Source organism: Rhinolophus hipposideros, assembly GCF_964194185.1.
Source record: "Rhinolophus hipposideros genome assembly, chromosome: 9".
NCBI classification, from domain to species: Eukaryota; Metazoa; Chordata; class Mammalia; order Chiroptera; family Rhinolophidae; genus Rhinolophus; species Rhinolophus hipposideros.
Genome location: NC_138055.1, coordinates 61296005 through 61321925, shown reverse-complemented (window position 1 = coordinate 61321925; position 25921 = coordinate 61296005). Strand labels below are relative to the sequence as shown.

At 38.2% G+C, this 25921-nt stretch overlaps 1 protein-coding gene across 1 annotated transcript in view; it reads left to right on the top strand.

The window, feature by feature from the left end:
* Positions 1-13091: 13091 nt before the first annotated feature.
* LOC308501912 (small ubiquitin-related modifier 2-like) overlaps positions 13092-25921 on the top strand; it is a gene marked incomplete at its 5' end in the record, with an annotated part of 54310 nt that continues 41480 nt past the window's right edge. The window contains one exon of the mRNA XM_081058982.1: positions 13092-13232. Within this exon, the coding sequence (XP_080915108.1) occupies positions 13092-13232 (141 nt within the window). The remainder of the gene's footprint in view (positions 13233-25921) is intronic.

Genomic DNA, 25921 nt, shown 5'->3' with positions numbered 1-25921 from the left:
GTAGAATTTGGGAGAAAGGACAATTAAATTTTTTACTTTGTGCATTTTTGGATTGCTTGGATTTTGTTTTTACGGTAAATTAGTGTTACTTTTTTGGTAAATTAGTGTTACTTTTTTAATTAGAAAGAAAATTTAAATACACACACACACACGAACTAAAGTCCAGGTAAATGCTGTAATCTCTTTTATTAGTACCTTTCTATTCCTTCCTCCCCATTATCCTTGCCTAACCTTTAGAATCAAAGTTCATCTATGGATTATGTGTGTAAGTTCAAGGTCTAAATGTTGAACAAAAAGGATCCTTTAAATGTGGACTGGTGAGATAGAACATGCCCGCCTCCCCCATTCTGGGACCGATGTTATTAGTTGGTGTAACAGTTTTTGTGAGCTGACTCCAAGCAACTGCCAACTCATCTCATACTTATTACTTCAGCACTCTATTCAGAATCTCTTGCACCTGCTGAGGGACTGCTTTTAATTTTTCCACTGGTATATGTGCGTTTCCTCAAATTCAAAAGTTTACTGCCGGCTTGGATTTTATATTTTTTAACTAAAAAGGAAACATTTGTATATTTTTTCCCCTAAAATTTTCTTTAGCAACACCTTCTCTTGGTCCATAATGTCAACTACATTGTTCTATAAAGCCTGCAAAACTGGTTGAGCATCAGTCGAAACTGGAACAACTGTTCTATTCACTGGACCACTGCCAACATTGGACAGCCATGTGACAACCGGGTGTGGCAGGCTAAAAGCTGCACTACCAAATATGCCAATAGTTTGCCTCCATCTCTTTCCATTTTAATGCATGTCTTAAAATTTTCTCATGATAAATGAATGCCTTTTTTGGTCTAGGACCAAGAGATCTCCTGGCATTTAAATAAATAACAACATGAGCTCTTGACATTTATAAGGAATACATTTTAGAATGTTTCAATTCCTAAACACTATGATAGCAAATAAGTTCCCCCATCAGATGCCATAAAGCAGCACTAAAAAAGTTAAACAATTACTTCAAATCTCCAATAATTTAATAAATATAGTACTGAAGTTATGTTTGACTCGTTTGAACTTCTTTCTTTATGGAGGTTTTTATTTTTGCTGTTTTTGACTATTAGGTATTTTTGAATCAAACCTTTTTATCGTTTACAAAAGTCCCTATGTACAAGAAGACAAATAGAAAGAATGAAACCAACTGGAGATGTAGATATTGGGCAGACAGCTAGGCTCACCCACCAGTGAAGAGATTCACTCCCTCATATAAGCCTCATAGTACCTTGATGCAAATTTGCAACCTTAGCAAAATCACAACCTATCGTGGGAATAAGAGTCACTTATAAATGGTTAAACCATGAAAGTTAAATTTGTTCATGCTAAAGTCCACTATATTTAGGGTGAATTAGCCAGTTTTTTTTTGGCTACTTATCATTTGTAGAAGAAAACTGAACCACGAATATACAGCTCCACCCCTGCAAGTTCCTTCAGTCTTCAGGTAAACCTCCCCAAACCTTTTCACATGTAGCTCAGTAGAAAAGGGTACAGATGGAACAATATATTTTCTTTGTTTCAGGGTTCATATTTTTAGTGTAAAGAGCATAGGATTGGGAGTCTGGTTACCTGCCATTTAGAAGCTATGATCTGGATCAGGTCACTCAACCTCTCTGGTCTACAGTTTCTACAGCGCAACATGACCTGTTAGGGCAGAAAAGATCTATAAAGATCCTGAGCTTCAGAACTAAATGTCCACCTGCCTATTGATATTTTTACTTGGGCATCCTCTGCAATCCATTAAACATCTCAAAGGTAACATGCCAAAAGAGAACTCAGTGTTTTCTATCAGATTTGTTCCTATCTTTGTCTTTATCAATTTCAGAGCTACATATCCAGTTTTTTTGGGGGAAAAAAATTCTAGGAGTCAGATGTCACCAAGATGGCAGTGTAGGAGACCCCAGTCTCCCTCTCCTCACAAAGATCAATAATTAGACAGCTGTCCACAAACAAGAACAGCTCTGGAAGACCTCTGGAGTCCACTTGAGAAACTACAGCAGCACAACTGAACAAAACATCTGAGAATAACCTCATAAAAAAGGAAGGAAGAGCTTCATTTTGCCTGCACCATCCCATTCTCCAGGAGGAGAATTGCTCAGCACCAACAGACAACCCTCCAGCTAGAAAGGGAAAGGGAGAGCGGGTTGAGCGGCCAGCTTCCCCAATATTTTGGGGCACCACAGGACTCGCTTCTGTTTTACCCCACCCATCTGGTAAAGTGGAGAAGTATAGAGACAGCCAGGAGCAAGGAAGACAAGCATGGGCTGCCGATATAAGCCACACAGTGGAAGCAACTGTGGTTCCCCGCGACCTGTCCTAATGACCCTAGCAGGTTTCTCCACTGAAGAAATCAAGGTCCATCTCAGCTGTTGCAGGTCCTGCAAATTTCACTGGGGTTTGCCCCACAGGTGTTTTCGTTCACTGACAGCAGCCACCTGAGTCCCTCCCTACACCGTCTTCCCTCTGCCCCAGGGAGCTCAGGACCCTGAAAGTCAGTCCAAGCCTCAGCATCTGTCTGACTTCAAGATGCCAGCCACGACTCCCTCAGCTGATGCCCACCACGGTGTGTGTACTCCCTCAGGGCTAGCCCCTGCAGCTGTACACTTGCACACCTCTGGCCTGATGCGTTGCTGTGTGTGCTGGTGACAAACTACTGCAGTCATGGAAGTGCATGCTGACAGCCATGGCCCACACAGCTGCTTGGGGGCCCAGCTTCGGCCCTATTGCCTGTCAGTGGCCTATATGACAGGGCTCTCCTGCAATTAGTCCCCCAGCCATGCATCTGCACACTCAGGCCTGACTCTGTTCCGGGCCTCCACTGCTATGCCCGTGGGGAGACGGTGCAGCCATAGGAGTACACATGGCCAGCTGCTTGTGAGCCTGAATTTAGCCATACCACCAGGTACTGGCCTGTACGCCGGGGCGCACCTGTGGCTAACCCCTCCATTGTACACCTACATGCTCCTAGCCAGGCTCCACTGCAGTGCGCACACGGCAGTCCACAGTAGACACAGTAATGAGTGCACGTCGACAACCAGGGCTCCTTCAGCTGCCAGTGTGCCTGCATTTGGCCCCAGTCTTTGCCGCTTGCTCTGTCCCCCACCATTATGTGTGTCTGCAACAGGCCGCTATCACCACACAGGCACCTGCAGCTGGTCCCTGCGGTGTGTGTACCACTGGCTCCGGCCACCACTGCTGCTTGCCTTGGCTCCTGGCTGCTGGACTTGGAGACACTGCTGAGAACCCCGAGAGCCCTTGCAGACTTTGTGAACTTCCCTCAGTCATTGCCAAAGACCACACAGTTATCAGTGCTTTGGACTCCAGTGTCCTGAGCGGACAAATCACCCCACTCCACTCATCCTCTGGTCGCCATACCTGCAGGTGCCACGTGGCCCCACACTTGGCACTCTGCACCACCAGACCCAGGGTTGCACATGCTCAAGTGTACCTCCATCCATAGGTGATGTTCTTTCTGCACCACAGTCCTTAAAGTCTGGAAGAGATGACTGCTTCTTCAAATGTGCAGACATCTATACATGGCTACAGGGATCACAAAGAATCAGGGAAATGTGACTCCACCAAATGAACACAGGAAACTTCCAGCAACTGACTTCCGGAAAATGGAAATCCAGAAATTGCCTGACAAAGAATTCAAAATAATTGTCCTAAATATGCTCAGAGAGCTACAAGAGAACACAGATACATAATTTAACAATAACCTATACAGTGGAAAAACATATTTGTAAACCACATATCTGATAAGGGGTTAATATCCAAAATATATAAAGAACTTACAAAACTCAATAGCAAAAAAACACAAATAATCCCGTTAAAAAATGAACAAAAGACCTGAGTTGACATTTTTCCAAAGATACACAAAGGGCCAACAGATACGTGAAAAGGTGCTCAAAACAACTAATCATCAGGGAAATGTAAAGTAAAACCCCAAGAAGATACCACCTCATGCCTTTTAGAATGGCTATCATCAAAAAGACAAAAGATAAATTAAAATTAAAAATAAATAAATAAATATAATAAATAAAGATATAGAAAGTAAAAAAAAAAAGAAAGACAAGAGATAACAAATGCTGGCAAGGATTTTGAGAAAAGGGAACCCTTGTGCACTTCTGGTGGGGTTGTAAATTGGTGTAGCCACTATAGAAAACACTATGGATATTCCTCAAAAAATTAAAAGTAGAACTACTCTACTATATGACCCAGCAATTCTACTTCTGGAAGCATATCTGAAGGAAATTCCAACACGATGTTGAAGAGATATCTGTACCCCTATGTTCGTAGCAGCATTATTTATAATAGCCAAGACATGAAAACAACCTAAGTGTCCATAATGGATGAGTGGATGAATACATATATATGAATAAATATTATTTATTCTTAAAAGAGAAAGAAATCCTACCATTTTTGACAACTTGAATGGACCTTGAGGGCATCATGTTAAGTGAAGTAAGCCAGATGGAGAAATACAAATACTGTATGATCTTTCTTATATGTGCAATCTAAAAGCATCAAACTCATAGAAACACTAGAATGGAGGTGGCCAGGGGCTGAGGGGTAGGGTAAATGGGTAGATGTTGGTTAACAGGTACAAACTTTCAGTTATAAAGAGAGTAAGTTTGGGGGATATAACACACAACATGGTGACTCTAGTTAACAATAATGTGTAGTACACTTGAAAGTTATTATTAGAGTAGAGCTTTAATAGTCCCACAACAACCACAAAAATTGGTATTTATGTGAGGTAAAGGATGTGTTAACTAACCCTATTGTGGTAAGCATTTCACAATATATACGTGTATCAACTCGAAACTTCTCACCATGGTCTACCAGTGTCAGATGATCTGATGTCCACCACCTTTTTCAGTTTGTCTGTAATACCAAGCTCTTAGGCTTCTCCCATTTCCCTGCACTTGAGCACAACTTCTGTCCTTTGAAAACGCCAAGCTCATTCCAGTCTTAGGACTCTTGCACTTGTGGTTATTTCTACTTGGAAAACTCTGCCCAAGATCTATGTTTGAATTCTTCCTCTTCATCATGCAGGTCTTTGTCAAATTTCATGTTCTGAGAGAACCTATTCTTTCCACTCAGCTGACAATGGCCTACCTGCCTTCCAGTCACTCTCTGGCCCAGTATCTTTCTTCACTTTCTTCATAGCACTAATCACCACTGAAATTATTTTAAGTATTTATCATTGATTATAAGTTCCCCAAGAGCAAGAGGTTTGTTTTGTTCATTGTATCCCTAGTGCTTACAAAAGTGCCTGGCACATAATAGGTGCTCAATAAGTATTTGTTTAACAAAATGATACAACTTATGTATCTTTAAATCTCTGTTTAAACACTTTATTCAGATGCTCTCCCACAGCCTAGTGTTATCTTGAGAACTCAAGGATTCTGGGAATGCCAGCCTAAGAAAATAATCTTTTTTAATTTTTTTTTTTTTCTTTTATTCTCCAACTATCCTCACACCCTGAAGATGATTCCCTCATCAGTGGCTTTTGAGGGCTAAAAAAGTATTTACTTTGATGATTATCACTGTTGGATTTTTCAATATAAGAACAATTCAGTTCTGGCATCACACTTGTTTTTATGTTGCGGGAATACTGATTATTCCTACTGATTTGCTGATGCTCTTCTTGGTTTATCATATGAGAAGCACCAATTGGAAAGGAGGCCTGGTGGGCAGTTGCTCGTCAACATCTCCTCCCTTTTTCTGCACCCAAATGTGAAACCAAACACATCATTCTCCACTGAAATATAAACTGCTCAACCTTTGCTGGCGTTCATAATTATTGGTAGTATCCCACTCTCAGAGAGCTTGAATCAACCTAAATTTATTAAGAGACCAGGCAGGGTTCTGAATTTTGCTTCCAAGGGAATGCTATGACCAAAGATTTGAGAGCAGAAAAATAAGATAATTTGTCACAGAAGTGACTTTGCTTTGGAAAGAAAAATTGATTTCCCCTAAGAAGTTAAGAGCTCTTCAATAAACATTAGGTCCACTACTGACAAATTGGTTTTCTTTATGAAAACACATTCTAAGTGATATACTCCACAATAACCGTGATGGCCTTAACAGATAAGAAATGTATTTTGTAACTCTCCTTTGTTAAACAATAAAGGATGAGAGAAGAAAGTAATATTGAAATCCAATTTTATTTCCAAAGACTGTAAGTCTGTCTTTTATTTTTATATTCTTATGTTTTCTTGCCTGAAGCAATGGCATTGTGTGACCATTGTGGCCTGCAGATATTCCTATCAGTATTGGTAGACAACGTGTACATTCCTTGATCACTATATCCACTTAGTATTTACTTAACACGCCCCCCCTTTTTCTTTTGCAACAGACAGATGATGTATTGTAGAATTGTACTCTTAAAACTTATATCATGTTATTAACCAATGTTACCTCAATAAGTTGAATTAAAAATAGTGTATAGAGACAGAACTCAAATAAAATCAGAAATGAGTGAGGAGATGTTACAATTGACACCATGGAAATAGAAACGATCATAAAAGAACACTATGAACAATTGTAGGCCAACAAATTGTCCAAAGCAGAAGAAAAATAATAAATCCCTAGAAACATACAACCTGCAAAGATCAAATCAAGATGAAAAAGAAAATATGAAAATGTTGATTACAAGTAAGGACACTGAATCAGTAATCAAACACAAACAAACTGTAGGACTAGACAGCTTCACTGGTGAGTTCTAACAAACATTCAAAGAATTAATACCAATTCCTCTCAAACTCTTCCAAAAAATAAAAGAGGAAGGAACCCTTATAAATTCATTGTATGAGGCCGTCATTCCCCTATTAACAAACTAGACAAGGATGCCACAAGAAAAGATAATTCCAGACCAATATTCCTGATGAACACAGTTCCAAAAATGCCCAGCAAAACATTAGTAAAACAAACTCAACAATACATAAAAAGGATCACACACAAGATCAAGTGGGATTCATTCCAGGGACACAAGGATCGCTCTATCTCCCCAAATCAGTCATGATGATATACCGTGTTTCCTGGAAAACAAGACCTAACTGGACCATAACACACCCCTTTTAATCATCTTAAATTCCTACACAAATTGGCCTAGTGCCAAGTCAAGCATAAATATAAATTTATAGGTGAAAAATTAAAGTGGAGATTATAAAAACTGCCAATTGTAAATACAGCCAAAAACAGATGTACGGGAGCAAATAATTGGACCACTTTCATGTTTCTGACATTGTTGCTGTAGAAAGATAATTTTGGCTTAATAATTTACATCTTAGAATTCAATCTGTAGTGAAATCAATTGCATAGTGATTAAAATAGATGAATATTTTCATGTTGATTCAATTTGTATTTACCCAAAACTAAAACAACAAACAATACTAAAAATTATCAACGTAATGTCGAGTTATATTAATTTTCCATTGCGGCTATAAGAAATTACCACAAATGTTGCTGCTTAAACTAACACACTTTCATTCTCTCTCAGCTCTGTAAGTCAGAAATCCACGCGGGTCTGACTGGTTCTTCTGTTTCGGGTCTCACAAGGTGAAATAAAGAGGTTGGCCAGCTGGGGCCCTTACCTGGAGATCCTGAGGGAGAACTCCCTTCGAGGCTCATTCAGGTTGGTGGCAGAATTCAGGTCCTTGAGGTTGTAGGGCAAATGTCCCATTACTTCGCTGGTTATCAGTCAGAAGCTTTTTGGCTCCTTAAGGCTGCCTGAGCTCCTCATCACATTGCCCCCTTCTAAGGCTTTCAATCTCTCTGACTTCCCCCCTGCCTCGTCTCTTCACCTTCCACCAGCTGGAAACAGTGTTCTGCTTTTAGGGACAAAGGTGATTAAATTGGGCCCACCTGGATAATTCAGACTCATTTCTCTCATTAGGTCTGTAACCTTAATTACATTGCAAAGTCCCTTCTGCCATCCATATTCACATGTCTCATATATTAGGGTGGAAACATTTTGTACATCACACTGGCTTATAAAGCTCCACCTGATAGGGGATTCATCTCGTTCTTTTATTTTGATATATTGCATTCACACTAGCCTTCTTTGTTTGTTGAATTTGCCATGTCTGGTCTTTCCTCAGGACATCTTTGCGCTTTTTCCAGCTGTGTCTTTTGCTGGAAATTCTGTGCCCCCAGATCTTCATAAAGCTGATACTTTGTCTTCATTCAGGTCTGTCATGCAGGGCGTCTGGCGGGGTCTCAGCTCCCGCTCCCCACATAAGAACGCGGGATATGGTGAGGCCAAAAAGTATCTATGGCCACAGAGCCATAGATAGGGGAGTCATACTACTATATTCTCTCTGGGGGCACTATAGTCTCACTGGAGGCTGGATCCACACTGTCCACAAACCGCCATCCTAACTGTAATCCGCACTTGCCAGCTCAGCTACCATCTTCTTGCTAGCCCCCATTTTTCTGCTAGCATAGCCACAGCTAGCTAGCAGTTATATTAGTGGCCAATGGCTCACTGGTTACAGCTGACGACCAACTAGCCACAGCTGATGGCCATCCAATCACAGTTGATGGCCATTTACTACCTGAGCCAGCACCTTTCTATGTGAGGCTGAGAGCCTGGAAACTCTCTGGGGCTCTGTCCCCACAAGGTCCAAGTGTAAATGACACCTCCTCTGTCATTTACACTTGTCCTCCTTGTAAAGTTGCCTGGTCCTCCTTATAAAGATACCTCCCAGGTTTTCAATGACTTTATCCCTTTACATTATTTTATTTTCTTTATAAATTATATTTATTATTTGTTTGTCTACTTGTTTATTGCCGTGCTTCCACCCACCATGATTCAGCTTCCTGAGGCCAGGGGCTGTAGCTGCTTTGCTATCTACTGAATCACTTGTGTCACGATCAGTGCCTAAGACATGAGGGGAGGAGAGGTGGGGGAATCAATATTTGTTGCCTAACATGTTTTAGTTCTTTCTTTGAAACAATAAACTTAACAGTTTTGTACTACGTTATCTTTGAGTTATGCCAACACATTATTTTACTGTAAGATATTATAATAAATAAATAAATACATTTCACCTGCCATGAAAATAAGTACATGTCTAAGACTAAAACAAAGCCAGGTTGCAAGGAAATTGGGCAGCTGACTTGTGCTGTATGGGCAAGCATCTCCATCCGGCCTGCACAATAGAATCCCCTGGGAAACAAGAAAAAGAAACTGACTTTCAGGCTCTGTACCAGACTGATTAAGGCAGAATTTCTGGAAATGGGGCTCTGGTATATTTCAAAGTCTAAGTCTCCCCAGTGTCCTCCCGTGATGACCAACAGCTAATGCAAGAGCTGCAGAGCCTGAAGACAGAGCCGAAGCTGGAGAAATGTGGGGTGCAGGGTCCCACCCAGAGAGCCCGAGGAAAGGCCCGCAAGTAGAGGCAAGAGTTACCAGTGCTAGATCTATTCTTCTACAACAATGTATTTATTAGCTTGCTAGGACTGCCATCATAAAGTACCTCAAGCTGGGCGGCTTGAATAACAGATTATTATCTCACAGTCTGGAGTGTAGACATCTAAGCTCAAGGTGTCATCAGGCTTGGTTTCTTCTGAGGTCTGTGAGAGAAGGATCTGTGCCAGGCCTCTCTCCTAGCTTCTGGTATTTTGCTGCAGTTTTGGGTGTTACTTGGCTGTAGATCTCTGACGTCATCTTCACACAGTGTTCTTCCTGTGTGCATGTCTGTCTCCAAATTTCTCTTTTTTATAAGGACCCCAGTCATATTGAATAAGGAGCCCACCCTACTTCAATGTTATATCATCTTAATTAATTATATCGGCGACAACCCTATTTCCAAATGAGGTCACATTCTGAGGTGCTGGAGTTAGGACTTCAACATATGAATTGAAGTCCTAACCTCCAACACCTCAAAAAAATTGGAGGTAGGGGGCACACAATTCAACCCAAAACACGCAAACATAAAATTACACAAAATACATGTTGCAACTGTTTTCAGTTCTAGTCCAGGACTGAGGTCCTTGAGAAGTGGAAGGACATGAAGTATGGCCTGGCCCTCAGGTGGGCGCACTCTCCAGAAGTAGGAAGGTTGGAGTGTAGCCGAAGCATAATGGTTTCCCTGAGCAAAAGAGGCAGAAAGGGGCTGCTGAGGCAGCTGGGTGTTGCGTCCCGTGTGATGAGGATTGTGGGGAGTGAGGAGGGCAATGCAGAGTTAACAATAGACAGTAGCCATGAATAGAGTTTAGGCAGGGACAAGGGACCGGCAGCCTCATGGACTGGGCTGGGGTGCCTCATCGGTCTACGCATTAGCTTTTATTAGTTAGGTGGGGATAAAACTTGTCAATCTCAAGATCTCTGAATACTATACATCATAACAGGAAACTGACTCAAGCCAATCACCCTTGCCTGCAGGCAGCTGAACCATGTCTCAGGATGTTTGTACTTCCCCAAGGTACACAACCTATATGCATATGAATAGATGGAGAGCACATCATTGAATCTCTTCCCTTGCAGGTTTTGGGAAGGAATGCAGCCACAGAGGCAGAGGCTTTCCTTAGCCTGGGGATGGTGGGGGGCTGTGCCCACCTCTATGAACCAAGTTGGTTCCCACTCGACTGCACCTGGCTTGAGTTGTCCCCGCATGGGGAATCTTACTCATCATTGGCTGACCAGCCATCTTTTTTGGACCAAACAGGGAGACCTAAGGTGCAAACACAAAGGTGAAGCAAGGTCCCTGAAAGGATTCATCTCACAGACTCTCCTTTCTTTGGGGGCAAGTACAAGGAGACAGACAGGTAGGCTGCTGCGTGGCCACAGCTGGTATTCACAGGCAGAGTCCAGGCAGGAGAGGGAAGCTGTGGGGGAGGCTGGGAGCTGGCAGGGGTGGGGTGGGGGGCAGAAGTCTACCAGGAAGTTCCTTGCAGGTGATTGTCCAAGTACAGGGCTGTACACACATAGGGCAAAACTCTATGAGACCTAAGAGAGGGTGACCATCACAGAGCTGCAAGGTGATACCAGAGAGCCGAGTGCTGGGTCTAGGGGTCAGTGCAGCCAATGTGTTAGGAACAGAAGGAGGACCTCTGAAATTCTACTCAGACCCCAGAAAGTTCACACTCCTAGGACTAAAGACGAAAGTGAAATATACCCACACTAACAAGGAAATACATAAATAAGTCTAAGCCTGAACAAAAGGATTAACTTAATTGCTTGTTATGACAACACACTGATGGAGAAACTGACCTAAGATGGTTCCCTGCCATGTCGAACTGGCCTAAGATGGTGGCCCGAGTGGAGAGAGAGGTCCCCAGCCTAAGCCCCAGCCCACTTCTGCATAACCTCCTCCAAGCCACACCTTGAGCTAATCACCAGATGACACCTACCCTTTCCCGACTCAAGGAAGTCCCCAACCCATAAAAACCTGCTCAAAACCTTGCTAGGGGCTCAGTCTTTTGGGAAGGATCCTGCTGAGCCCGCCTGCGTAATAAAGCTGTGTTCTCCCTAATCTCTGCGTGCCACTTGGGTTCTTTCCGGTCCTGGTATCTGCAACAATACACCACTGATTAAAGGAAGACAACCAACCCAGCTTCTCTACAATGTATTAGGTTGGTACAAAAATAATTGCAGTTTAAAAGGTTAAAAACAATGGCAAAAACCACAATTACTTTTGCAACAACCTAATATTATCCACAACATCCTGTGCATTATGTAAAATTACTGGACATGCAAATCAGTTAAAAAAAAAAGGGACCTATAATCAAGAGCAAAGAGTCAATAAGCCTCAACTCCTCTATCACATTACACAAAAATTAATGTAAGATGAAAATGGAAATATTAAAATTATGAAACATGTAGAAGAAAAGATAGAAGAATACATTCATGACCTTGGGGATAGACAAGAATTGTCTTAGAGAGGACATAAGAAGCACTAACCACTAAAGGGAAAAAGTGTTAAACTGGACTACACTGAAGTTAAAATTTTCTGCACATCAGAAGACAGTAAGAAAATGAAACTGCAAACCATGGACTGGAAGTATATATTTTCATTTTCTATATGTAGCATATACCCTCATGACTAGGATGTATGTAGAACTTTTATAAATCAATGAGAATAAAACAAATACCTCACTTTTTTTAAAACAAAGAAAAGACATTTCTTTTATACAAGAATTTATACAATGGCCAACAGGCACGTGAAAAGGCAAATTAAAAACACTGGAACCAAGTACATGTATCAAAAATGGCTAACATTAAACAATGGAATGAAACAATATTGATGCAGAATAAACATAAACCTCATGTATTGTAGATAATAGGGTAAAATGGTATATAGCCCCTCGGAAAAACTGTTCGGCAGTTTCTTACATAAGCATTTCCATTCCTAGGTATTTCCCTAAGACAAATGGAAATTAAAATTTCCTCAATAGCAAAATGGATAAACAAATAGAATACTCAAACAATGGCTTAACAGAAAATTAAAAAGAATGAACTACTGTTTCACTCACCAACATGGATGAAATTCAAAAACATTTTGTTGAGTGAGCGAAGTCAGCACAAAAGATTACCTTCTGAATGACAGAATATATAGGAAGTTCAAGGACAGTCAACATTAATGCGTGGTGATAGAAATCAGAATGGTGATGGCCTCCGGGGAGGGGCACTGAGACACAGGGAAGGAAAAGAGGCGCAAGGAAAATTTCTAGAGTGATGAATATGTTTTACCTTAGAGTGGAGTGTTGGTTTCACAAATCTAATCTGTCAAAAGTCATCAAATTTTACACTTAAAATATGTGAATTTTACAATATGTATGTTGACCTCAATAAAAGCTTCATAATTGAAAAATGTTAAAAAGATAAAGAGAAAAGAGAGGCCATTATGGCCAAAAGCACATTTTAAAAGAAACTGCACCATCCTCCACTTTGACCAGCTCTACTGGTAGACTGCTTAGTTTGCGTGGGGTTCCAGGTGGAACCCTGTGGGTTCCCAAGTGAATTATTGTTGTCGGCTGTGGAAGCTATGACTACCCAGGGGAACTCCATGCCACAGGAGAGGTTGTGAGCCATTATGGAGCTTGGCTTTCAGCTGCTCTTGGGGAAGTCAAAAGAAGTGGTAGCGGAGTTGCTGCTAGATGGCATGAGACCAGGCCTCATCTACAAGAGCCTTCAGTGGGAGTCAGTGGTGGGTGCATTTGTCATTGGGATTTTGGTGAGTTCCTTATATTTGCTCAAACTTATGCATTAGGTTAGAAGCTGATTTAACGTGGAAGGAAAATTTCAGTTGCACACTGGCAGCACTGATTCAGGTGAAGCCTCCATTTTTTGACGTGCTTCATTCTGTTCAAAAGGAGTATTGAAATATTGAGTCATCTTTAGAATGAGTCATCTTTAGACACCTGCCTAGAAAAAGAGTCATCAAAAATACAGAGCTTCGTAGACACATATGGAAAGTTGAAGAGAACCCATTTGCTCCTGAAGGAGGAAATTACTTCTTTCATAAAATGAGTAAATAAAGAGACATCCAGACCCTTAAGACAAAAAGAAATGATAGCTGAGATTATAAGAATGATCTAGTCATCAGAAAATGACTCAGGAGTCATCACCTCACAAGATTGTCCAAACTCTGTGTCCCTACTGTCCCTCACTAAAGGGTCTGAAAGCAGAACTCTTCATTTTCCTCCACTCAGACCCCTGGTGCTACTAGGTTCTGTTCTCTACCGCCCCCTCCAACATGAGGTCTCTTGTTGTCTGTGCTTCTGGGAAGCACTTAAGAACCCTCCTCCCAAAGCTGGAGGGTTTTTGGTGTTTTTTTTTCCACCTTCGTATTGTGAAAACAGATGTGAGTTACTTTAAGGTTAATTCAAACTTCGGTTGAACCAACTGTTGGAATTCCAGAAATACACCAAGAAACTTGGGGCTCTTTAAAACTGTCTCTCTTCGAAAGGAATTTTAATCTCATTCATTCATTATTTTAAGAACTGATGATACCTAGGGATCAAACTTGTGCTCAAAACAAAGTTTGATGGAACTTAGTTCTCCAAATAGTATTCTGTAAATATTATTTTCATATCAATTTTACAAGTGAATTATTTGTATTATACTTTTCTCTTTATATCACATAAATTTTCTCTTTATATCACATTGTACAATAAACTGTACAATATTATGTACAGTTTAGCAAAAGGAGATATTTAAAATCAAAGGCAATTTTGGTTTGCCCAGAACTATATTTATTATAGTTATAAATCAAATGAAAAAGAAGATTATTTCCCTTAATAGTACTTAAAGAAAAAGTTTATTTTTTAAATGAACATACCACATATCATAATTGTGGGGTGTAGCAAAGTGATATAGAGGGAAATTTATACTGTTTAATGTTTCTATTCAATAAAAGTAATATGAATATCTATAAAAGAATAAAGGCTAAAAAGGAAAAATGGGGGGAAAAAACGTTTAGCGTTCTGTACAGCAGTTTTTAGCAATTCTAATTCCTAGGCTACACCCTAGACCTTTTAAATCAGAACTTCAAGGGGTGGGACCAGGTACCAGTACTTTGTAAAGCTCTCCAGGTGATCCTCATGTGTGGCAGAAGTTAAGGACCATTGATTTTTATGGTATGAAGAACATTATATATAATTTTATTGTAACCCATATAAAACCTTTCAGCTATTTTGTCTTAATCATATAACAGAATACTCCAAGCACAAAAGTCCTATATGAATAGAATTTTTAAAAAAATTGTTAACAAAAGAATACTGCCACATGAATTAATGATGAAATGGTGTGATATGATATAAAGAAGATCACGTTTCATTAGCAGATCTATTTATGGATCTATTATTAATAAATTTGTCAAGATTAAATTATTTTTTCTCTTTTCGTATGGTGTAGTTTGGTCTTATTTGTCTTCACTTTCCTTATTTCTTAAATGAATGACTAAACTAAAATCCTTTGGTTATAGAATGAGTAGAAATTTGGGAGATAAAGGAATATGAGCCTGAATTTTTGACCTATTAAACACTGGACTTTATAATTAACCTTAAATGCAAAGAACAATGATTCTTCTCCTACAGAGACATTTTTATATATTTCCCATCTCTCTTTCTAATTCTCTATCACCATCATTTCTAACGTTGGAATTTCTTTTCTTCCTGATGCTACACTCATAGACACAGGACTTTGTTTTTAGTAAATTTCCTGCCATCTGAGTATAAGCAATCACCTTTTTACAATATTTGCCAATTGTCAGTGTGGTATCTACAAAACTGAAAATTTCACAACTTCAGTTCTTCAGATCACGAACACGAATTATTTTCTTATTTTATCAGTTAAACGAAGTAAAATTTTATACGTAGACATATACATAATAAGCTACTGCTACAATATGTAACATATAATCAGTAAGTTATTGCTACAGTAATGCTGTTAAACTACTCCAGAACTCAGAGGCAAAAAACCAACACAATTATTTTTTGCTTTCATGTATCTGGTGGGTTAGGGTTTACCTGGGGTTCAGTTGATTGAGGCTGGAATTGGCTTGTTTTGGTTTTTGTCTATGACTTGGGTCCAGATCTGCTCCATGTGTCTCTAGTCTTATATGGCCCAGGAGCTATCTGAGACAAAAGGCAGAAACACAGAGGGATGAATAAAAATACACAATGCCTCTTAAGCAATTAGCTCAGAATTTACACTCTATTACTTCTGTTTACAATCCATTGGCAAGAGTTCATGGCCAAGCCCCATATTAATGAGACTGAAAATATACTCCCCCACAGTGCAAGGGTTGTGAATATTTATTGTACAATAGCCCATACTATCATGTCTATCTACCTATCTTCATGTAAAATGAAGGATAACTGTATTCTACATGATATCTGTCTGCAATTTTTGTTTTCTTAGGATGGCTTATTTGCAGGTAATCCTCTTCATAAATCAGCTTCAACAAATATTTATTTCCTATTACCTTTAATGGGCAAAGCATTAGCAATTTCATTAGCCAGAAGATGAAGGCAAAGCAAATAAAAATCTTACAGTTAAAAATGTTAGACCTAATTTCCTTAAGCTGTAATTTTTGTCTAAAAATCATAATCCCGATGGAAAGAATGGATGGTTTCTATAAAAACATTTAACCTCAAAGCAAATGTGGCAATTAAAAAAATAATTTAGGATTTCTTCCAAATGGTTTCTGAATCAGAACTTCTCCCCAGAAGGCAACAAATAAGCTTCTCTCACTAGAATGGTTTTTATTTTTGAGAGAGGCAAGGAGAAGAGGGAACATAGGGGTGGGTTGGCGCAGGTACATTTTTGGATACTCGCATTATGTGATTTCCCACAGCCACACTATTCTTATACTTGGGAAAGACAACAGGAATTCATAAAAAAGGGGACTTTCTTGAAGGTTGGTAGGCAGATTATCTCAGTTGATTGAGAGCAAAATAAAACTGACACTTAACTGCCAGACACAGAAATGAGTAAAAAACAAAACGTCATGCCCTTGTCAGCCCCCTAACTCCTCTGATCCTTCCTTGAAGTTCTTCCCTGTAAGTTCAGGCCAGAGCTAAGGGTTTCTCTCAGCGGAGTCCAATCTATCAAGTGGGGTTCATATCTGTCCTGCTGCCGTAAACCCATTTCTATATGTCCAGCATGGTTTCTACATCCTTGAGGTTTCCAGGTCCCAGCATTCTCTTTTCTCCATTTCTCTGCAGTAACCAGGTTAGCCCAGCTTGTCCATTTGGACTTCTTTGTTGACGTCCTGCCAGGAACCTACCTCTTTCTTTGAAAGCCTATTTTGCTTGATTTCCTGTCTGTTCTGCATCTGGAGCTTGGGGCTTGCTCCCCGTGTGATCATAGGTGAATGAACTAATCTGTTCTGTTCTCCCCAGCTGCTATACCATACCAGCCAAAGTGAACACCCCATCCACCACTCCACATACACTATCAAATATGTGACGTGGGCCACAAAACTGGTCCACAGGTATTAGCTTCTGTAATGAGGTTAACTTCCTATTGCTTTCATACTGGTTCCAGCTTTCTCCTTCCCCCCCCACCGATCTATATGCACAATGAGGGCTGAAAACTCCTACGAGCAAAGTATTTGTAATGCTGGATCCTCAGCTAAATTTGTGTTGAAAAAATAATTAGATAAATGAAATAAGCCTGGCATTGGGCAGCCTGCAGTGTAGATAACTAGATAACAATTGTACTCACTCTAAGTTATCTTAGTTTGTCTTTTAAGAAATGAGAATAATCGTAGGATTTAAATTTGAAAGGTAGTTATTTAGGTCAATAACTCTCAACAATAAGTAGATAAAGATATAAGTATAGATATAAGTAAGAATATAAGTAGAATCATATATCTTCACATTTAAATCAGTAACTATTTTTACTATAAGATTAAAATGTATCATCAGTCTTATAGTGCTCTTTGAAATGTTCACTTCCCATATTTGCACTATTGGTTATATGGGTTGTTACTATTATTGTCTTTTTATTAATTGACATCATAAGATGTCTTGCATACAAGCATGAACTGGGCAGTGTTAAGCAGTGGCCCACCATATATATTGGTGCTTTGCAAAGTTCAAATTTCTCTTTCTAGATGAACATAACAAAGCTCTAAAATTCTTGTGCCAGATGAATATATAACACAGAGATGTCTTCAAAAATTTCAAAAACAACAAAAAAGGCAAAAAAAAACCCCCAAAAAACACCCCAAACACCACAGAGTCTGCAAATTTCCCGAGCTGTGGGCGTCACCCATTTCTACGTCCATCGGGAGCTAGGGATTGGCCAAACTGAAACCATACAGAAAGCACTGTGCTTAACCCAGACAAGAGGGCTGTTACAGCTAGAGTTCTCTAATTATCTCATGATTCTAAACAAAATTTGGACCTTGCTTTTTGGTGCCTTCCACAAACCCATAGTCTTGGGGCCTAGCACAACGAGGTATCTCAAATCTGTCTGACAATTTCTCATTTCCATGCATTCTTGTCCCTATATAAATGGTAGCAATCAACTTGCAGGACCACAGCCATAGAAAAGTTTCTGCTTCTAGAGCAAAGACTTGGAAGGACAGGTAAGGAGAGGACTGTACTATAGTCTCAATTCTGTCTGCTTATGTCTTCAAACAGACTTTTGTTTCTAAAAGGTTAACTCTCCTAAGTGCTGTTTAATTGGCTTTGTAGAGTTTAGAAAGAACTTCGGGCATCTCTGAGTGCTCACTTTTCCCCAAGAACTTGGATCTAGCTTCAGGCCTTTCTGCAGCAACTTTCCCTAGGATTCCAAGGTAATTAATTTATTACCTAAATTTATTTATTACCCTATACGCTTCTTCCCAACCTAAATACGTTTTATGGATCGGTTTTCTCTCAGGGAGAAAAAAATGTACTAAAAAGTTATTACCTCTGCTTTTAATCTTGTGACTTGGAAAACCCATATGCCTCAAATTCCATAAAACTATAAGAAAATTAAATTTTTGTAATAAGCACTATAACTTTTTCAGACCCTTTGTCATAGTCTTATAAGTATTATCTTTGATCTCAAAACAACAACAAAAATACCCAAAACAAAAACTCAAGCAAAGACATACAAATAGAAAAACCCTAAGAAGGAGGTATTATTCCTATTTTACTAGATGAAGAAATAGACAATTAAGAATGTTTCAATAAACTGCCTTAAGTCACAAACTGAGTAACAGAATTTGAATATAGGTTCTCCTACATCCAAACAATGTGCTCTTCCCTTGAATTGTAGAAATATACATTAGGAGTGATTTTGTTCATCATTTCAGCAGAGTTTTCTTGGTAAATGAGGTAACATTAAAACTCAATCATTTCACAGTAGAAATGATAGATCTACTATAATTGTCACTCCAAAAATATTTCATAACTTGAATTTTTTTTGTAACTGAAAAATTGACCTTGTCTATGTTTCATGACATTATCTATCCTAGAAGGGAGATTTATCAATCATTTGGCTAAACTGGAATAACACAGATTAAATCTTTTATCTAAGAAACAATTACAGTGGCCCTGCCATGAACTTCCCTGAGCAATCTCATATAACAAATACAATTATCCCTCTTTGGATGACCAGATGTACACAATTTTGAAAACTACAATACATTTTAAGCTCTGGTTTATTATTGCTATAGGCCAAGAAAACACATTTTCAGGCTTTATACTGAGACTACATTAATAAAAACCATTATATTAATCTGACTTCTCTAGGAGGCACAGAAATTCCTGAAGGACTAAATAAAAAGTACATACACAGGAGAAATTAGATGTCCTACATGTCATCAGAAAAAAATACTTGGGGTTCCAAGTTTAGTTGAGTAAGTATCAATTACCAAGTATCTCTAGATAAACTACAATTTTCTTAATATTGTTAAAAAAAAACAGCAAATAATATACATGAGTGCACATGAAGTAAATATTAAGAAGTAGTGTATAATTGTTACATTTTTAGACTTAATGTTTGGAGAATTGATCCCAGTGAAAGTGATACAACTTATTCAAATTCATTTGATTGTTAAATAAAAGAGCTGAAGAAGAGACAGTTATTTTGTAAGTAGTTCTTTGTGCAGCAAATGTCAGAATCCCAACTGTCTGACCTGGGGGATAGTAACTAAAATTGAATGATAAAAAAATAGAGGCAAAAGCAATATCTGAAGGAGAATTTTGTCAATATCCCAGGGAAATGGAATTTGGAAAGGTCATTTATTATTGGTTGATGAATGACATTAGGAAAGAAGCCAGTAAGTCAATTGTTAGCATATCCTTTCCCACGAGATACTACCGGTAACTTGATCATGCTAAGTCTCTGTGGTTATCACAAAATATCATTAAATAAAGCAGGGCTCCCTTCCCTGCTATGAGTCCTTGATTGGGATCAAAGGCAGATTCCCGGGCTTCCTCAACCTTTACCCTGGCTACTTGCACACAATCCCATCACATCCTTTCTGCAGAACTAGAGTTTCTTAAAGTTTCACCCCTCAGTGAAATATATATTAGAAATATACATTAGAAATATACATTAGAATATACATCAGAACTAGGACCCCTCAGTGAAATATACATTAGAATATACATCAGAATTAGGATAGCAAGTGAAATATACATTAGAATATACATCAGAACTAGGACCCCTCAGTGAAATATACATTAGAATATACATCAGAACTAGGACAGCAAGTGTGTTTGATTGCACTGTGGTTCTATTCATAAGAAAAGTGCCATATTCTGGGTACAGAGTATTTAACTCTATCAGGAAAACTGGGTGGTAGAGAAACCTAGAATTTCTATAATCTTAATGGAACAAGGCAGATATTCTTAACAAAAGATTTTAAAGCCAGTCAAGTGCTGCAGACAAATTGGTATGCTGTCAAAGACAACTTTAAAAAAGAAGCTAAAATTAGACTCTCAAGCAAATATAAAATTAGCATGTCAAAAATTTTATTTATATCATTAGTTAAATGACAGAGAACAACTGGTTCAAAGGAGAATCCAAAGAACAGACAGATTTATGATCAGAATTATTGAAATGAACTTGCAAATGGATCCCAAACTTTTCATACACGGGGGGTTGTCTCTCTACTGGACAGAGGCCATTTATATGACCATAGACGAGAATAATTTACATTACCATGGACAAGTTCATTTCAATTTCTACAAACTTGTAAACTATCATTGTCAGAGACAAAGGTCGATATCTTATCTACTTCGTTTCAGATAATCCCTCGAAGCTCCAGCATTTCATTGAATTGATATCCAGTAATCTGGGAGGAAGGGTGTGCAGTGGTGTCCTGGTAAATAATCCACAATAAGCTCTCCAAAAACCCCTCAAAAACCCAAACCCCTATTTCTAGCAGCTGTTGACTTCCGCAGTGTAAATTCTTCCACCATGGCTGATTTCAAAGCTATCGATGTGTCAGCATCACTGAAAATGAGTTGGGAAGAGGTGGCAGTTGCACCGTTATATAGTATTTTTCTCCACACAGATACAATAGACATAAATAATCTCAAGAGCACAGATGACAACAAAATGTAGTTAAATAACTGGAAAATGGTACGGCTTGAATATTTATTACCTCTGCTTGCTTGTTAATTTGCTTAGTGATGTACAGTTTTGTGAGTTTTAACACGTGTAGATTTGTGTAACTACTGACACAATCAGGATAAAGAACAATTAAAAAAAAACTCCCACCTCGCTGTTTTATTCATTGCATTTTCGTGTTTACGTTCATAAAATGCTTTCTAATTTCCCTATTGATTTCTTCTTTCACCCATGAGTTATTTAGAAATGTTTAATTATTTTACAAATATTTGGGCATTTTGTAGAGCTGCTTGCTTCTTTCATGATTTCTAATTTAATTCCAGCATGATCAGAGACATGAAAAGACTATTCTACTGTCGTTGAATAAAGTGTTCTATAAGTGTTAATTAGGTCAAGTTGGTTGACAGTATTTATCTAATATTCTATATCCCTACTGATCTTTGTCTGCTTGTTCTATCAATTATTTAGAGAGAAATATTAAAAATTTGATTTTGTGAATGTGCCTGTTTATCCTTCAGGTTCTAATAGCTTTTGCTTCATGTATTTTGAAGCTCTGTTAGTAGGTACATAAATGTATAAGATTGTTATGCCCTCTTGATAAATTGTCTCCATCATCATCACGAAGTGATCTTCTTCATCTTTGACTATATTCTTTGCTCTGAAGTCTACTTTTTCTGCTATTACATACATACTCCAGTTTTATTCTGATTTTTGTTAGCATAGTATATCTTTTTCCACTTTTACCTATCTATGTCTTTGTGTTTAAAGCATGTTTCTAACTGGTAACAGCTAATCGAGTCATAGGTTGGTGTGTTTTTTTTTTTTATCTAATCTGACAATGTTTACCTTTTAGGTAAAGTATTTAAAGCATTTATATTTAATATAATCTTTGTTTTATCCGGTTTTCCTTTTTTTCTGCCTTATTTTGGATTAAGTTATTCATGCTATCCCCTTTGTTGGCATAGTAGCTATAACTTGCTAAGCTATTAGTGGTTGGTTTAGTGTTTATAGTATCTATCTTTATCTTATCACAGTGTAACTTTAGTGATAAGAACCTTACAATAGTGCTATAAATCAAATGTTCCTGTCTTCCCAAAATTAATATGTTGAAACCTGATCCCCTATTAGGATGCTATTAGGAGGTGAGGTCTTCAGGAAATTATTTGGTCATGAGGGCAGAGCCCTCATAAGTGGGATTAATGCCCTTATAAAAGAGACCCCAGAGAACTCCCTTGCCCCTTCAGCCATGTGCGCACATAGTGAGAAGATGGCCATCTATGAACCAGGAAGTGGCCTCTCATATGCTGAATCTGCCGGCGCCTTTATCTTGGACTTCCCAGCTTCCAGAACAGTGAGAAATAAATTTCTGTTGTTTATAAACCACCCAGTCTATGGTATTCTGTTACAGCAGCCTGAAAAGACTAAGACAAATAGTGTACTTCCATTTGGAGTCCATTTGCTGGGCTCTGCTTATGTTTTTCTACCCTGCACTGCACTCTGGAAACTTTGTCAAACCAGTGATGTGTCAGCCATTGTGGAGCTGTGAGACCATTGTAGGGCTCTTCTCATTTGTTTCTCTTTCTCAGGGATCACTGTCCCTCAATGCCTGACATTCCAGGTATGGAAAACCTTTACTTAACATATTTTGCCCATTTTTTCAGTTGTCTCATGCAAAAAGCAAATACAGTTCCTGTTACTATATCTTAACCAAAAACCAGAAATCCTAGTTAATTTTCATGAGTAGCAGACTTTATATATATATGTATGACCATATATATATGGTCATATTTCATATATTTTATATATAGTCATATATGTATTTCATATACATATGAAAAACTCTACAAATAATATAAGAGCTAGTATATACTATCTCCTTTTAAAGAGATAAATTTTTTCCCCTCTGGTTAGGTGGTTAGTGGCACTAGAAGTCCCATTTCACCTTTATGCAATTCCAGGAATTGAGATGATTCTAACTAGGACTTCATTTTCTGTGAGGATCAGTTTTTTCAGGTACACTCTCACTTTTAAGTTTCACTCTTTGGGATCTAGTCTTAGTAGGTCCCCTTGCTGGATTCTGGGCTATAATTCTTAGCCCTCTAATTCCAAGAGAATGTGAAAGAATTCTTGGTTTCTAAGCATCTCAGCAACCTCTGTAACAGTTGCCAGATGTTCTTAGAGTGAGATGTGCCTCCACTTGTTGGACTAACTCCCAGGATTTCTTGTTTTCCTATATCCTTACTGATGTGTTAGCTCTCTGACGGTATATATATATATATATATATATATATATATTTATATATATTATATATGTTATATATATTAATGAATAAGAATATATATATATATATATATATATATATATATATATATATATATATATATATATATAATATATTCTGCTCCTTATCCCAGCCAGCTTCCAGTAGCATGTAATTTTTTCTAGCTTCATCCCAGTATGCTCTGAATCACCTGGGTGGTATTTTTTTATTTTTGTAAATTTTTTAATTCATAGTGGCACAGGGGCACGCCACGTAGTTCCATTCAGACCTGTGTAGGAGAGAGAATGAGTAAACCAAACACTAAGTCCTTCCTTTTCTCCCAAAGTCCTCTCCTTTGTGCCTTGTTCTCTTCTACTCTCAGTTCCTCTTCTCCTTCCACCCCATCCCCTTCTGCACACTAGGACCTAATCATATTTTGTTGGTTCAACAATTTCTCAGAATTTTAAAATTATTTTGACAGATCCATGAACTTCTGCATTTCCAAGATGGCTTCTGAGGTGTGTTCAGGGGAGGGAGGCAGCAGCTACTCTAATATTTTTATCATTTCAGGAACTAGAACATATATATGTGTGTGTGTGTGTGTGTGTGTGTGTGTGTGTGTGTGCACGCGTATGTGTGTGTGTGGATTTTAAGTCAAATTTATTGAGATATAATTTACATTCATGTAACTACCATTTTCAGGTACAATTTGATTCAAAGTTTTGACCACATATCGTCATGAAACCAGTATCATAATGAGGACATGGAATAGTTTTATCACCCCCCCCCCCAAATTTCTCTCATACTCCTTTATATTCAATCTCTTTCCCCACAAAATCCCCTGATCTGATTTCTGTCCCTGTAGTTTGTATTTTCTAGAATATCGTATAAATGAAATCATACAGTATGCAGCATTTTGTGTGTGGTTTCTTTCACTTAACGTGATGCTTTGGAAATCTTTCCATGCTGTTATGTGTATTAGTAGCTCATGGAACAAATATTTTTATTATGAAAAATTAACTCAAAAGAGTTAACAGGCAACATGATAATCTAAAGCGTTCTCCAGAGAAGAGTTTTCCTGAAATAGGTCCAGAAAGCATAAGTTCTATAACATAAGGCTCTCACCCCCATATTCAAACTATGTTTCAATCCACTAGTAACACATATACTGTAATTTCTATTGCAAATCCTTAAGAAATATTTATTTCCCTTTTTCAAAATGATAGCTCTGAACTGTAAATTCACTATCCTGCAGAAAAACAAACTTTGATTATATAAGTTTGGAAATGCTTCATGCTGTAGCCCCCTCCTGGAGATTCACCTTTCCATATCTATGGTTCAGAAAAATTCTGCATTTCAACTGCAAAAAGAAAGCAGGAAGAAAAATTCTGCATTAAAGCACTTCAATTAATGCTAGGTTGTTTAACCTAGCATTTTTCAAAGTATTTAAATTATAAACAACACTGTCTAATAGAACTTTCTGTGATGACAGAAATGTTCTATACCTGTGGTGTCCAATACAGTAGCCATCTAGCTATTTGTGGCTATTGAACACTTGAAGTGCAACAGAGGAATTGAATTTTTTATTTAATTTAAATTTGAATTTAAATAGCCACATGTGACTAGTGGCTTTCTTTGTATTGGAAAGTGCAATCAGAGAGTAAAATGTACTCTACAGAACGTTTCTTTTTATTTCTCATTGAACCATTATCCCAGGCAGGGCCAACTACATAATTTTCAGGACCCAAAGCAAAATGAAAATGTGAGCCCCTTTGTTCAGGAAGCAGGAAAAAAGTGCCATAAAAGGCGCTAAAGTATAAAATAAACATTTTCCATTGCTTCTGTGGTCTCTCTATTGACCTGTCATAAGAGGTTTTCATGTGCTATTTGATGTTCTAAGTAAAGTTAAAACTGTCAATTAGTGGCTTGAATTTTAACATTTATCTTTTAATATGCAGTGCCCAAGTAAAATACAAGAACATTTAACTTTTATATGTAATCTCCAAAATTGTATAATTCATAATTAGTAGCTTCTACATACATTTGTGTTTTGTTCTTACCAGAGCAGTACAAATGCTGCATAAAACTTACTTGACTGTTTTTATTTTATTTCGTGATGCATATTCATTCTACCCATGTGCTCTACCTTAGGCTTATTAATGAATAAGAAAAGACTGAAAGGAAAAAGAAAAATGGGTTACCTGATTTTTCCTTTTTCTTTTATGTCCTCATTTTTAGCATAAGTGGTCACTGACACAGGGAAGTAACATGAATGAAAGGACAAGCTAGGGGTTCCTTGATAGTTTGTGTTTCTTAGAATGGTATTGCTTTTTATGTGTGTGTACAGAGTAAGTCCTGGATCAAATGGAAATCAAGGCCTTTCTGGGATGTTATTGTGGAGTTATGTGGTACTGTTGTCCAAAGGCATAATTACAAGTGTATTGTTTAATATGTTGTTATAAATGGCAGTTCCATCTCCAGGCCAGTGCATAGAAGTCTATTTAATTCTTTCTGTGGCTATGGATTTTAGCATTTGAGCTAACCTGGCACCTGAGAACAGAAATTCTTAATAGGAAATGGT